This window comes from Thermobia domestica, chromosome 14 (genome assembly GCF_964235325.1).
Source record: "Thermobia domestica chromosome 14, izTheDome1.hap1.1, whole genome shotgun sequence".
Classification (NCBI taxonomy): Eukaryota; Metazoa; Arthropoda; class Insecta; order Zygentoma; family Lepismatidae; genus Thermobia; species Thermobia domestica.
The window spans coordinates 50443485-50460477 of record NC_137467.1 but is presented as its reverse complement, the minus strand read 5'-3'; the positions used below and the strand labels follow the sequence as shown (position 1 = coordinate 50460477).

General features: G+C 36.2%; 1 protein-coding gene across 1 annotated transcript in view; it reads left to right on the top strand.

Moving 5' to 3' along the window:
- Positions 1 to 16993, top strand: part of LOC145669822 (uncharacterized) — a 382300-nt gene that overhangs the window by 238662 nt on the left and 126645 nt on the right. The window contains exons 14-16 of the mRNA XM_081738166.1: positions 1251 to 1497; positions 7620 to 7736; positions 16342 to 16418. Coding sequence (XP_081594292.1) covers positions 1251 to 1497; positions 7620 to 7736; positions 16342 to 16418 — 441 coding nt within the window. The remainder of the gene's footprint in view (positions 1 to 1250; positions 1498 to 7619; positions 7737 to 16341; positions 16419 to 16993) is intronic.

The window sequence follows — 16993 nt, the reverse complement described above, 5'->3', positions numbered from 1 at the left end:
CTCAGTTTGAACTTGTACGGCGTACACGCCCTTAGGACGATCTGTTGAGGTCCCATGTTCACTCTGTCCTTACGCAATTAACTTATCTGCCACAACCAGGTAGTATATTGTATATACCCACATCTACAACTTATCTCATTTGTTGGATATACCCACTTCGCCTTATCTTCATTCGCATTCAACTCACAATGTGAGGGCCAATTGAATACAAATCTTCACAGAAAGCGACATAACTTTCTTGATTACCGTTATATATACAATACTTATACGTTTGGAAAGGAAATAAAATCTTTGAGTTTAACGTCCCACGCTTATGTTCTTTAGGGTAAGGGAGACAGATAGCTAAGACAAGTGAATGTTGATGGAACAATAAGTCGAACGAGAATGTGGGAGGAAACGAGAGTATACCGTGAAACCCCGAACTTATTTGTCCGAGGATTGAACCAGCGATCTCACGTACCATGTGAAAGTCCTACACCAATGAGCCGCCGTGCACTTATAAGCTTGGAAATACAATTGTAAGTTAATAAACAGATTTTAGGAAAAAGGCAATAACTATTCAGTGGTTATAGAACTCGGAAATAACGTAAGATGTGTGCTTATGGTGAAAAGTTTTCTCAAATCGATGTCACATAACCCCGTTCCTATTAAATGTTTTGGATCTGAATATAAGATGACGGCCTTCAACATGGTCACTATGATTGTACTATACAATAATGGATGTAATCCAAGATATGGTGTTATTCCGTTTAGCAGTTTCAAACTTACACGTAACCTTTTCCTGATATCGTATACTGTAAAAGCATTATATAATTTCGGGTTGCTTGGGACGTCTTGTCAGTACGTGGATCGACACCCATTATCCAGTACGCTTATTAGGACGTCGTGGCCCTACTGAATTGCAAGTATGGATTCCTGACCAAACGCACTAGGACTTCTTCCAATAGTGTAAGGGTGGGAGTTATCATAATAAACCGAAAACTCTTAATGAATTGGAGGAGTATGTACATAAAGTCACCATGTTTTTGCAAACGTGTCCCTCGAGTATCTGCTGAAGTCTGTCACAAATGATATGGCTTGTGTGGAATTTTAGAAATGCATAGCAGTTCTACGATTGTAAGAAACAAAATGCTTTTCATTTCATGGAAATTGGTTAAGTATTGAAAACGTTATAAACAATTTTAAATAGAGACTAATTCCCAGCCTCCTATAGATCTGTGCCTTTTAAACCGTCTCCTTTCTCTTGACAGGTAATTACAGAATTCAAGACGTGGATAAAATATCCAAACATTTATATGAAAAGTATGGGAGAATAGTGACACTCAGGAACCTATTAGGGCGCCCTGATCTTCTGTTCATCTATGACCCAGATGAAATTGAGAAGGTTTTCCGAAACGAAGAGCTGATGCCTCATCGACCTTCTATGCCTTCTCTCAATTACTATAAACACAAGCTACGGAAGGATTTCTTCGGGAAAAAGGCAGGAGTCATCGCAGTGTAAGTAAATTACATTTACTAAATATAATATTTATGGTTCTAGTCCTTATAATATAGGAGTGTTATTAACGACTGGCTGATTAGGACGTCAGAGCTAGATTTTTCGGTTTCGGGTTTTGGAGTGTTCGAATAGCAGTTCGTATTAATAGTTATGATTAGGATTAGAAATTACATTTCTAGGCTTTCAGCATCTACCGCCATGTTAGCCCGTCACATATGAGGGATAACGTCCCTCGGCGGTCATACTATCCGAGGAAAGGGAAGGATAAAGCGATCTGGGACCTGTAAATTAGATACTATCTTGGTATTTCCCAAGTGTTAATGAGGAAAACCCAGGATAAACTTCACTCAGAATGGTAACAAACCTTTTACACTTTTTCAACCGTGTGTTCTCACAGGGTATCAAACCCGGGACCGCTAGCACCAAAGACGAGAGCGTTAGGGACTACGCTACGCGGGGCCACTATATTTAACTCTTGACGTGGTCTCATCTGAAAATGAGCGTCCAACTTCAATCAAACAAGCAGTGTATAATTTCTGTGTCGATAATATTCAGATTAATACTCTTCAGATATGCGCTTGCTGATGGATTACTCTGGTTTGCAAATAATTACATTATATAATTTTATATCAGTTCAGTTACGACATTTTTATATTGTTTTTTATACTTATATTTTAGTTGAGCTTTATTTTTGTGATTATTTTTTTTTATCGGTTTATAATATGAATAAGTAGCACAGAACACCCAGTCTGTAGTTCATGTTGTTTAAATGTGTTTCATAACGACACATACAAACGGATTACAAAGAGTCTACCGCAGAGACGCATATGACGTATTCAGTGCACAATCCAATCAAGTTTACTTTTGGTCATTTTTGATGGTTCGTATGTATCATTATTATCTGAAACTCCTTTTAGAGCATGGTTAATTCAGACACAGTGTGCCTTGCCCTTACTGTGGTACACAAAGTTTCTTTTCAGACTTTGACATTAAAAATTCATTGGGTTGTCTTTTCTTTTTTTTAATTCACACATGACATGCCGTTCCCATGTCGTGCCCTGAAAGTCCACCTTGAAGAGAATGATCCTTCGGCATTCTTCGGAGCACACGAAACGACACGAAGTTTTTCTCTTTGCAATCCATCTTGGGAAATAGTGTAGAAAGCAGTACGGCACGGCATGGTATGTGTAAATGGTACAGGCCGTGGCACGGAGCGGCAGGGCACCGCACCTCATGTGTGAGTCAGCCTTAAATGATTTATGTCCAGATATTTTTATATAACCCTCGTAGTATATAAAAAATGGTATTCATTTCTCCATGCCCTTAAACATCCCGTACAAACTTTACGTCTATTTTTTCACTCCTTTGGTAATTTCATTTGATTCCCTAGAGCTACCAACTACTAATGTTACTGGACTTTTATAGACTAGATAGGTATAAAAATGCAATATACAAGGTGTTTAAAAACAGCATCGACAACGTTTGGGAGGTGATTCCTGACAAAATATAGACCAACCTGGATGCACAAATGCTTTCTTTCGAAGTTATAGGCTGCCGAAAACATAAAAAAAAAAGAACTTTAAAGGTCCATAGCTCCAAAACTATGGGATCTACCGTAGTCGGGTCAAGACTTCACTTAGGAACTAGTATGTGCGCTATCCAGACATACATGTTTCAGCATCCTAAGGTACTCACGCAATAATTTTTATAGACAGAGTTTGGGTACGGGCATATAATTTGAAGTACTCACCAACTAAGTCTATAAAAATTGTTGCGGAAGTACCGCAGGACTGTGAAACTCTTATACTTAAATAGGGCACATACTAGTTGATAAGTTAAGTCTAAAGAAAGTAGTGAATTGTAAAAAAGTCTTTGGAAGAAAATGGTCTAAAACAATTATTATAAGAAAACAAATATTTCGAGTTAAATGAAGAAGTAAATGGAAAAGTCAGGCTAGTAGAAGAAGAATAAAGTGGAAAATATAAATATTTAGGCTTATCCTATATATTGGAAGAATGATGATTTGGACTTGAAAATAGCGCACAAATGCTGAAGGGATGTCAAAATTTGAATAGAATATGTGACGTTCTATGTGACCTCGGAATTACTGTAAAGAATAAAATGATTATGTAAAGGATGAAGAATATTGTTATAGGATATTGATCTATATTTCGCTAGTGCTCAAACCACATATTGCTCTTTGTCATTACGGATTGTTATTTTTAAAAATCACATAATGTGTTAAAATTCATATTATGCAACACACATTTTGTTAGGTAAGAGGACCAGCGCGAATTAATGTGTAACTTTTGGACGGAAGGTTCGTTCAAGTGTATGTGTGTCATTGCCAGCAATCCAAGCAAATATATCCTTTATTGATGCAAGGCCCCTTAGGCTCCACTAGGATCGGCACTCTTCGTTAAGACGCTGTAAAAACAATCTCTGCATTACTAGGAATAATTTTAAGTTTTCCTTTGTTTTTTTCTTCTTGTAGGACTTTCAACGCATGAATGTAGTAAAATGCTTGTGGAAATAAGCATTTTTTTCAGTAGAAGGTATGTTCTATGACAATAATATAACTGACCGCATATTGACCAAAGGTAAGGCAGCAAGCCGAGGCAGAGGGAGGCAGAAGAAGATGCAGAAAAAGAGAGAGAGAGAGAAAGCTGAATCATTGACTGTGTGTTTCAATCTAACATTGGAGAGGCATTTGTCTAGCATGTGTTCGAGAGAATATGCGGTACAATGTTTTGTTGCATTGCTCATAGTACTGTCTCACGGCTTAATTGTCCTCTTCCTCTAGTCAATATGTAGCCTGCCTAAAGGACAAGGAAAGCGACAATAAATACGGTGATAGCACTGCTCAACAAGAAATTGTTTATCATAATGTTTTTACATTTACCGAATGATTTTAACGTGCTAATTACGAATCTGGTATTAGTTTTTTTCAAATGTCGATTGTTTGGAAGGAATTTTACAAAATCGTCTTTGTTCAAGAACGCCATTTTAGAGTAAGAATTTCATCCTTTACTTCGACTGTCCATAGAAGGCAACGCAGAACATACTCTTGCGGATTAATTAGCAAATTCTGTTTCGTAACATATGCGTTCTATGATTACAAATTTTGAATGCAACATTTATTTTGAATGAAAATAACTGTCTAGAAAAATATAATTTCTTATTTTTCCCCTTACTTTTACAAATAATATTAACTTTTACTTAAGTAAAGTCAGTAAATTTCTATATGACTCCACTTGGATAGCCAGCTGCATACAGTATTGCGTAACTATAGTTGTAACTATATTATATCAGTGGCATTTGATTTAATTTCACTAGGTGCTGTGTGTGGAAGGTAAAATGTCTACAAGTAGGTGTTGTAAAATGTCAGCAGATTCATTTTGTTATGTTTGTGGATATCACATAAGCCCCAAACAACTTAAACATAACATTGTGCTTGGAACAATGTTCTGTGTCGCATATGAAGCTTACTTTCGATTGCCCGTAGGTGATCAAGAGAAACATTGAGCTCCGTACGTGTGTTGCGGTAGTTGTCGCTCTACATTAGAAGGTTGGTTACGGGGAACCAGAAAGTATATGCCATTTGCTATTCCTCGAATTTGGAAAGAGCCTACTAATCACCATAATGACTGCTACTTTGTTCAGTTGACGTGACACACTATAAAAACAGAAAGAATAGGAGAAAAATAAAATACCCCAGTTTACCTTCATCCATTGCTCCAGTTCCACATCTGCCGTGTCGTGACAAAACGCTGTAACTTTGGCGGAGAAGTTTTGCGAAAATGAGCCTAAAAGTTTTCATTCGAAAATGTGATCTGTATCGTGTAGAACCAGTGTATCTTGACTTTGGAAACACGTGGTTACATGTAGTGTTACGTAAATGCATGTTGTGTGATTAAATTTGGTGAAAACTGATTGGTTGACCATTATTGCCTAGTTACACTGGTTCTACACGCAACGATACAGATCACATTTTCGAATGAAAACTTTACGGCTCATTTTCGCAAAACTTCTCCGCCAAAGTTACAGCGTTTTGTCACGACACGGCAGACATAGTGACGAACTTCCTGTACCCAAACGACCAGAGATATTGTCATCGGAAGGAGAGCCAGAGGAATCTTCCGATCTTGATCTTAGTTTTTTGCATGAAACCAGGAAAAAAGGAACCACATTTGCTTAATCAGCAAGAACTTGATAAGAGATTTAGATCTTCCCAGATCAAAGGCAGAACTTGTTGCTTCACGTTTAAATGAGTGGAATTTTCTCCTTCTAACACGTAAAATATCAAAATATAGGAAGAGGCATAGGACCTTTTCACAATTCTTCAAAATGGAACGAAGTTTGTGTTATTGTCATGACGTTAGTGGTCTAGTTGAAGCTATCGATTTCCCACATCAACCAGAGGAGTGGCGTCTTTTCATAGACAGTTCATCTAGAAGTTTGAAGGCAGTTTTTCTGCACAACTGAAATGTGAATTTTTCTATACCAGTTGCACACTCAGTCCACATGAAGGAAGACTACGAAAACGTGAAATTATCGTTGGAAAAGATTGAGTACCAAAAATATAAATGGAGATTTTAAGATGATCGGTTTTCTTCTAGGTTTGCAGAGTAGCAATACTAAATATAGCAGTTTGTCAGAGCATTAGATTCACATTCTGCAGCTCTTTCTTACGTAAGACAAATGTTTCCACAGTTAACTGACGCTAAAATCACAGCTGGCGTATTTACTGGCCCACAGATACGTGAGATGCTTCAGTCTGAAGAACATCAGAATAGAATGACTCGAGAGGAAAGAAGTGCTTGGGAAGCTTTTCAGGACGCTAGTGCAAGGTTTTCATGGTAAAAATAGGAGTGAAAATTATAGGGAGTTAATAGATTCTTTGATTGACCTATATCGCAATTTGAGTTGTAGAGTGGCTTGAAATTGCATTTTTTTGTTTTCCCATCTTGATTTTTTTCGTCCAAATTTAGCAGATGTGAGTGAAGAACATGGTGAACGCTTTCATCAAGACATTGAACAAATTGGAAAGAAGATACCAAGGGCGCTGGGACACCGCGGTGATGGTAGATTACATTTGGACATTGGTCTCTGATGACAAATCAGCTTCCCACAAGCTAAAAAGCAAGCGTGCTCATTTTTAAAATGTTCTTCATTATGTTCTTATAGTGAAAGTGGATATATTTTTGCTAAGTTTTTTATTTTGTACGCTGTCTTCGTACTCCATAGTGACTAAGTGAATTCTGCATTATTTCTTCAGTGAAGCATATTGTAAGATAGCAATTAGCTCTAAATTTCTCGATAAAAATCAAAACCGGGTCAAAACTGCGGCTTATATAGACTAGCCATTTAATATTAACTTCTGCGTACGAAAAGTGTTAGAAATGTAATATATTTTAGTTGAAAATAGGCGGTAGGAACTATTACACGGAAATGAAAAATGACATCAAGTTCCAGTTGATTTCATAACCAAATTTCTGATTTTGTCCCCAACATTTTGTCGTCGTCTCGTGAATATCAATTTAAAAGTTACAGAATCAATCTCTGATCAAAAAATATCTGATTTAATTTGTCTAACTGTACAAACAGTGTTGCCAACTCCAGAAATAAAAAAATACTTAATTTTGAGGAAAAATTAAGAATTTTCTCAAAATTTGTTGAATAAATTTTCTTTCGCATGTAATATTGCAAATGAACTTACACAGTTTAAAAGCCTGTTTCTTTGCTTAAAAAGCAAGGCATAATCGGTTGTGTTAGGGCAAATGGTTTCTTAGTTATTACGCTTTAACGAAAAATGGAGGAAAAATTCGACAAATTACCCGATTTCTAAGGGTTAAAGACGAATTTTAAGGCGATTTTCGACATTTCGGGAAAACTAATGTTATGCACGTCATTAGTACCACACAACGATATTAAAAAAAGAAAAAAAAATCAGATAAACACAAAGTTGGTCAAAATTTGTTACCCAGTGTAGTATAAGAAAATGTAATACTCACAATAATAACGGTAGGAAATAATACCATTGGTAGTTTTGTTAAATATTTGAGATTTTAAATGCTTGTATCTAAACTCAAAGACTATAAGTAAGATATTTCCTTTCTAGTCATGGAGAAGATTGGTATAACTTCCGAACCAAAGTCCAACAAGCAGTGTTACAACCAAAGATAGTGAATCGCTATTCCAAGCCTATTGATGAAACAGCAAAAGAATTCGTAGAAAGGTAAGGAATATTTTATATCATTAAATATTCTTTAATCTGTCATCTATTAGCTCTATGTCTTAGCAAATCAACATGTTAAACGCAGCTGAAACAAATAGTATGTACTATTTGATTTAATTAGATTTAGGTTTACTTACGTGAGAAAATTCCAGATTATCTCATCTCCAAAAGATGTTAACATGATGTCTAGTAAGTGTTATATATTTTTATCGAGGAAGCTCTGTGAAGTCTCCTCTCGAGGGTATTCTTCCTTCGCAGTTTTTGGAATGTATTTTACTGCTATGAAGAGAGAACTGTAAGGTTTCAGACACACTTAGCCACTCTTCCTCTTTATTAACGATATTATTCTTTACGAAGACTAGAAAATAATGAAAAAGTTAAAATTAGAAAATAAGTTGGAAATAGTACAACATATAATGCGTTCAGTGTACAAGGAAATGCTATTCATCTTGGGTCCTTTTGAACATACTTAATTTTTAAGATCTCTATCTCAAGCTTCTTTTAGAACTTAGATGATTCATGTCCAGATATTGTAAATCATTCTTATAATGCAAAGAACAAAGGAATCAATTACACTTTTGATCTTTTTCGACATATTTCATCTTTAAGATCTCTATCTGTAAGCTTCTTTCAGAGCTTAGAAGATTCATGTCCAGCTATTGTAAATAACTCTCGCAATGTTAAAAATTAGCAAATTTAACTTTTCCATTTACTTAAGTGCACCGCACAAGCGTATTGTCTGTTTTTTCTCACACATTTGGTAATTGAACTTGATTCCCTTGTGCTCTGATCGTCCCATAGGTCTATATCAGAAAATAAAAGATATGTACATGCTATTGTATCCATATAAGTAATTTTAGTAAATTTTCACAAGTCCAGTGCACTTTTTCATTCGTTGCTATAATAATAATAATAATAATAATAATAATAATAATAATAATAATAATAATAATAATAATAATAATAATAATAATAATAATAATAATAATAATGTCACGAACTACGTAAAACTCATTTATTAAACTTTTGTTCATAATTGTACTTTTAGTTCACCACTCTTTAAAATGACTTGTAAAGGGTGGGGAAAGGAAGCTTTGGTTACTTCTAAACTGATTTATGATTAACTTAAGGATTCTTTATCTCTAAAAATTGCTTTGAACTTTTGTCTCTGATTATTATTATTATTATTTTGCCTACCGAAGTCAACTACTTTACGCAGTGTCATAGTGTAAGTTCATGTACTGACAAACATGATGGTAGAAACATATTCCTATATTCTAGGTATTTACTAATTTTACCACGAGTACATTAAGCGCATGACATCAGCATTAGTGGAAGAACCAAGGATGTTATAAAATAGACGATCTACCCTTACATATCTTCACCATATGAACTCAATGAAGCCACAAAACATCCGCGCCTCATCGGAGCCGGAACGTCTGATTGGCTACTCTCGTTTTCACTATGATTGTTGACTCGAAACGTTGCGATCTTAGTGGCACGGAGTGGGCAAAGCAATGACGTATGGCTTCACGATTTTGTTGTATGGGCAAATCCTCTATTTTATTACATCCTTGGGAAGAACAACAAAACGGCTTGGATTATCAAAGTCGTGGCATTGCGACGTTAGACTATAGTAAGAGGAGGACTCCGTGTTCAACCTTGGATCCGATTTCAACATTAGTTATATTTACTAATATTGAAATGTGTCGTCTACAGGACTTGTATTAGTCGATCATCAACAAGTCTACAACATAAAAATAAAGTGTGTAGTTACTTCATATTTGTCAATGCTTAGTCGTGATACGATACTTGGAACATTTCTGTACACACGAATAATCGTAGCTCACACGCATTAAAGTCATTCTCCGAAACTCGATTCTTTCCATTTCATTGTAACCAGAATGTTCATAAATATTTAATGATTGTAAAGGAATTATCAATATCTAGATTTTTTTTTTTAAGAAAAAGCTGATTATTGCTATGACTATGATACTTCTTGTATACGTCTTTTAATATGTTAATCCCATATAACTTATAGCATAACCGCAATTATAATATATATCACTAAGCGAGTAACGCTTACACTATCTGAGTCTGTGATACCAAGTTCAGTTCCCAGCGCACTTACTAATTCTTGGGGGGAAAAAATCGAGTAATAGTTAGGAGTTCGTATCTCATTTTAACCTGAAGCTTCCGTTTCATATCCGCTCTCAAAAGGTAACAAATATTTGTATTCAATAACCCGTTGTTGTAGAAGAAGCACATAATGATTAGCTTTAACTTCTTTCTAAAATTCTCCTTTAAACCCATTTCTGTTGAGATCCTCATTCATATTATCGTCTCATCTTCTTGGACTACCTCAAATTGTTGTTCAGAAAGGGACTTCACTTTCTAGAGCCCTTCTATTTTAAGTGTAACACGGAAAATATACGAAACCCTTCGGCCCCGCACCCGCCGCCTTCTTACGGGGGAAACCTTCTCTTTGTTTCAGGGAAAGTAGTGAATGACCTCAACTGTGTTACCAATTTCTCATTCAGCCGTGTGGTTTTGGCGAATGAAAATCATAGGCTACAACGAAGTCCGTGAAATAATTCAATGTGGCAATTCTGCCAACATCCAACTATCGAAGGATATCATCCACAGTAACTTGTCCTTCCTCTTTCGAAAGAGGTACGAAAAACACACAACGACAGCAGCACCAGCAGGGACACACTTGAAATAGGAAAACTCTAGCATCGAAGCTGCACCATCGCGAATCTCGGTGCTTCTAGCGCGGGTTTCTCATTCATTCGACTAATATATTAAGTAGCACATTTACTTACTCTCAAATTGGCTAAATAAAAGAGTTATGGACCAAAAGTAGAGACAAAAGCAAAAATAAAAATCTTGTGTACAAATTACGTTCAATTCTCTTATTCTTACTAATAAGGGAAATGCTACTTTTTGCATCAATACAGCCATCAAAAGACTAATTAAAACTTAATTCAAAGTTAAATCGAAACATGAGGCTTTCTCTGTATCAGTCTTTGCATAATTTGCGAATTGCAACTCAACTCAAAGAAAAACAATTGAAACAAGCGGTTAGTTACAACCAATGCGGCCGCGATTGTTGCAAATTAAAACGCAAATTTTGGATTGTGTTGATGAAAACGGTTACAGTATTAGGTCCTTGAAGTTAGGGATGCGCCATTTGGCAATCTTAAAGAGTAGTATTTTTTTTGGGGGGGGGGGGCAGGGGGATTCCTGTTTGACAGATATTACCTAACAAGGCATCAATAAAGATTTTGATACAAATATGTCTGTCCAAACAAACTTCAGGGGACGGGATGGGGCCAAGGACCTCTCGACCCCCATAGGAACAACACTTATGTTAAAGAAGGACGGACACAGCTATCGAACATGTGCAAATTACTGATTCCTCATACCAAAACTTATACATGACATAATTGATTAAGAATAATATACAGAATCATGAACAGAAATTTCAATGAGACTGTAAGCCCAAAACATTCAAAGCAGAGAATTCATAGCAGCATTATCTTATTGGTGGTTATTGAACAGTGGCTATTCAACCGTTACAAACAGTGTTTCCCCAGACGTTTCTTGCACTGCCCCCTTGGAATTCTGAGAGTGTCTTCCCGGACGAGACCAAAATAATACGTCTATAATATAATAATAAATAAAATAATACCAGCAGTACCCTCCTCCCCCCGGAATACTACGTGTGCCCACTGGAACACTTTGTCTGAAAGAACGACTGGTTACAAACAAATAAGAACTCATCACTGGCAGTGAGTGATCTTACTGTTGCCAACCAATGTTCGTAGTTTGAGGGAAATTTCCCTAATCTAAGGAAATTTCATAGGTAAATTTAGCAAAAAGGGAAAAAGGGAATATTTAGATAAAACGTGAAAAACCCAGGGAAATTCTCTCGCTGACAGATTGACCAATATAAATGCTTAACTTTTTCTTTGTTTTTCAGAATTAAAGCAAAACAATAGCAATAATTTGTGTATGTTCGGTGTGTGTGGTGTTTGATGGTGTGTGTGTTAGTGTCTGTTCAAAGTACCATAATTTTCAATTGTTTGTGGGTGCATTGGTACGTACTTTTTGTATAAAAAGAAGCGAATGAAAAAGTAAAAAATACAAGCAAAACACAAATAAATGAAACAAATGTGGTTGACACTGGCTTTAATATAATTAAATCAATCTTATCATATAACTTCTGTCATAAGAAATAGATTGTCAACAAACTAGGGAAAATTTGACAAAAAGGGAAAAAATTGTGTCAGTCGAAGGAAATTTTCTTAACACCTATGAACACTGCTGCCAACACAAAAAATGCCAACGAGAGAATCTATTGACATCGCGATACTCATAGGCACGTAAACATTGGGGATGGAAATGTGAATTGTCACTAAAAAATTCTGGCGCATGATATAATGGAATATCAAACCTTGAACCATATAATACTTCCTCCCAGGTGTGTTTCAAGATGCTGCTTTTTCTTAAAATTCTGGATTTTTCCGCCTAATTCAGGACAGGTGGCAACCTTACTCGAAACTAACGACATAACCAAGTAAAGAAGAAGAAGAGAAAAAGAAAATTGTGCCATGCGGAATGAAACATGTAGGGACAACGTACTATTAGATCAAGAATTCTAAAATGGGCGAAATACATTGGTGGCAAAGAAACCGCAAAATAACATTGTATGGAGTGTTGTGAAGAATCCTTGAGAAAAACTTTTAGTTAGTCCTCAAAATATTAAACTATCTTAGACAGGTACCCTATAATCCTGATCGAATTGGCTTGCCTCTTCAATAGCAGAGATACTTGTCTAATCTTTAACCAAGCAGTACGACAGGGTGTTTGTGAAATATTTATTCAATTTTGAAGTGTTATAGCTCGAAAATGGCTAAAGAACCCTTGTGGTTATGTGGATAGCGTACACGTCTTTGGCTTAGGATATCCAGATTCGACTCCTTGTGGGAACTCGTGTGGTTCCAATCCCACGTTAAGAAGTAGATCCCCGTCTCATATAACCTCGCTGCTGAAAAGGATGTTCCATTCGAATTTCATTTATTAAAGCGGCTAACTGTATTTTGAATGAAAGATTCTGCTGAAGAAGGAGTGTTCAAGTGTCGCTTGGTTAAAGTGAGATGACGCAAGTGTGCGGGAACGAAGTGATGCAGGCAAGTGAGATGTCCGGCCAACTCGTTATCTCCCGTTAGGCTCAAGGTAAGTTCCCATTACCGACTTAATGCCAACTTAGTGCCTAAGGGGGCCACAGTGAATATTTTGTGAACTGAAAACTTGATGTAAATGGAATTATTTTGCATTTTGTAATGAACTTGTATTATTATCACAGTGCTTCCAAATCGGATGACATAAACATACCAACTTCTCCCTGTTACCCTTCTGTCCATGGACTAATAGCTAGTGCTCGCGCTTTTGACACACGTGGTCTCGGGTTCGATCTCCGGTGTAAGAGCATTCTAGAACTCATTAAGGTGATCTGAATTTCACCTTAAACAGTAGCCTCACGTCTGATATAGCCTCGGTTGTGAAAAAGGACAGTTATTTTCGACAAACAAAGAGAAACTTCCTCTTTCGAATTGTAGAAATTTCATTCAAATATGACTTGACATTTTGACAGCTTAACACTTTGATATTGAATGTACAATTTAGAGTCACCCTGTATGTTTAAAGAAAGGGAGATTATGACAAAACTAAGGACGAACAATTTATTATAGCCTATATACGAAAGGCTCCACTGAGAATGTTAGTGAGTCACTCGTTAGGAAAAGGAAAATAAATTGCGAAAGGAAAATAAATTTGCACGCTATAATTTAACAATGCAATAAAAATTCTTGTAGTATACTTCGTTCAATTTTTAAAAGTGCTATTATGTAATAGTATAGAGAAAAAAATATTTTTATACCTTCTTGTTCTTCGCTGTGATGACAGTGAAAATGCATGGGAAATACTTTCTTAACCATAAACTGCAGTGAGTAGGATACACACAGTATTATTTATTACTTCAACTCCATGTAATCAAATACGATTATAACTAACGATGTCGTATAAATGTAATGTTCATTTGCAGTTATTTTATTAGTCTCTTTGTTCAAACTTTTCACTCAAACGAAAGTGGGATGTTTCAACGGAACTGAAGTCAGATGTTCTTCGTTATGCTGTAGCCAGTAGCGTAACTAAGGAAGATGCTTCTCCGCGAAGAAATAATAATAATAATAAAAAAAACTTTTTCTCACATTCATGAAGATTACTAAAATTTGCACAGCAATAGATTTTTTTTTTTTGACTTTGAATGTTTCATCTACTGAGTATAGTTCTAAATACTTGTTCATACTATTCTAAAATTGAACATTATTATGATGCCCAGTGTGATTTTGTTCCTATTGTTACTACCCTACACAGCAAAAAATGAGGTGTTGAAACAACACAAAATGACTACCACTTTGGCGTGTTACTTATGTGTCAATTCAACACCAAGCACATCGCCTTCAGGGCATATCAGAAATACCTTCTTACAGAATGTGTGCATTTGCATAGTTTTTTATTGTTTTGTATGAGCAAAGCTTAGGGAAATATATTTTGCATTTGTGGCAAATAACGAATAACATTCTATGTTCCCTGTAATCAGTCACAATAATATTGTTGTAAATCTGTGAATCATCTGACAGCAGTTACACAGATAGCGGTTTTTCCATCTATTTTGTTTATCTGTTATTCTTGTGTCTTAACACTTATGAACAGAAGATGGCAGGACTATTGCCCAAGTAAATGTTGTCAGACGATCCACAAGTTTACAACAATATTATTGTGACCGATTACAGAAAACATAAAACATTATCTATTACTTGGAGTATGTGCCAAATATATTTCGCAAAGCTTTCCTCATATTAAACGACAAATACTAATACAAATTTTCTCAGGTAGTAACTAGTTATTGCTGATATGCTCGGAAGGCGACGTGCTTGGTGCTGAATTAACACACAAGTAACACGCTAAAGTGGTAGTCATTTTGTGTTGTTTCAACACCTCATTTTTCACAAAGTATAAAGTAAAATTTAATTAACTCTCAGCTGAAAATTATTGAATACTAACTGAGATGATTCTTGGCCACTGGCCATAAGACACGTCACTGGTCAATTAGAATCAGTTTGCAGTAGTTATGATTCGTCCATATTACTAAACGTGTATTAGCTCTTTTTTGGGTACATTATTTGCGCTATTAGTAGTTCTATATTTATTCAAAAACATTTACCAATATTGATGTGAAAGACAAGTACTGTTGCTTTAGCTGGACAAAAGAAGGATTATTTCAATGAGTACCTTGATTTTCGTCTAATAATGTAGAATAATGTAGCCAATAATGTAGAATACCTATGTTGATGTTGATAATGACATAGTTAAATATCCTGTTCAATTAAATCATAGAACTAGAGTTTACGACTTGCAAAATTATTTTATGCACATATAGGTAAATTTAAAAAAGAAATGTATAAAAGAGAAACCTCCCCCAACATCTCTTGCAAACAATACACTAAGCTGGTGTGAATTTCACACTCATTTGGACTACCAAAACTCCTTTACATATTCACCCTGTTCGTGTGTCCGCCCGCCAGTGAAAAAATCTGAAGAAATACTTGATAGGTCATTATCAATTTTGACTAGTATGTAGAATGTGAAAGTTAGTTCGTTAATGGAGTGGAAATTCAAACTGGAAGTAGTAGAAATGAACCATGATAGAAATCAACTGAGGATTACGATAGAGCAGAATAGATAGCAAGAAGCGGAGTCATGCAATTGACTAATCGTCTTAGTGATACATTGTATGTCAATCCGTAACCCTCTATCAAAAACAGGGGCTGCGGTTGCTTAGTGGTAGAGAGTTCCCCTCTGGTGCATGGGGTCCTTGGTTCGATCCAAGCTCGCACCAAGTGAAGTTTGTGGTAGACAAACCCCGTGTGCGTGGGTTTACGCGGGGTTTTCCCGTTTCTTCCCACTCACTTCATTCTACTATTTCATTCATTTGTCATCATAACCATCTCCTTTAGCCTAGCCGGCATAAGCGTTTAACGTAAAATTTAAAGACTTCATTTTCACTTTTCTCTACTTAAACTTGAGTTGAGTTGATTTTAGTTTAGCGTCCCTTTCAGCAGCGAGGCTATATGAGACGTGAACCTACTGATTAACGTGGAATCCGAACCATATGAGTTCCCGCCGGGAATTGAACCCGGGTCTCCGACGCCAAAGGCGCGTACGCTAACCGCTTAGCCACGAAGGAGCTCTTCTGCTTAAACTGAAATTCAAAGAATATCCACTACAATTTCCATATGGCGTATGTTTCTACGCCAATATTATGTAACCAGTGGCGTATTTACGATTTTGTTTCGGGGGGCTTTGCTAACTTTCGGGGGAGGGGGCTTGGCCTGAAAATGTGAAAATTCTGCCAGATATTTCATATACTTAACTATAGTAAGTAAGATGTCGGGAGGGGCTTAACCTCGGAAGGCCCCCTCCCTAAATACGCCACTATATATAACACTAATATATGTTATTTACTTTTGTTTTTCAGAATGAAATTCATCAAGAACGACAAAAATGAAATGCCCGACGACTTTCTTAATGAAATTCATAAGTGGTCCCTTGAATGTAAGTATATATATAATAAATTAAATAACAAATCGCTTATGGGCTAATGGCCAAAAGTTCTGTACTGTCTTATGTGAAACATAATATCTGTCTATTTTGTAGAAGTAAAATTAACGGGAAGAAATATTGGCCTTTACAGTTCCAGATATAGATAGTAACAGGAAAAAAAAAACATAATAAATGAAGTTAAATTTATCTCTCTTGGTTATGCTCTTTAGAATAAAGGCGGCGGGTGATTAAAGGAAGTGAATAATTGTGAAATTAATTAGTGAAATGAAAATGTGTAAGAAAATGGAAGAAGTTAGAGAAAACGCACGAACACGATGTTGTCCGTCACAAATTCACTGACCTGGAGTCGAATTAGGGGTCTCTAGCGCCGTAGGCGAGCGTTCTACCCAGGAGCGTCATTTCAGATTTTGTTTGGGAGGAGCAAGACCCCTTGATATTAGTGAAATTTCGCGTTTCTCACTGATTTACTACTATTCTATTGATAAAATCTATATACATCTCAAACTCAGGGGGGGGCAAATGCCCCTCCCTGCCTCCCCTAAATGACGCCCCTGGTTCTACCGCCA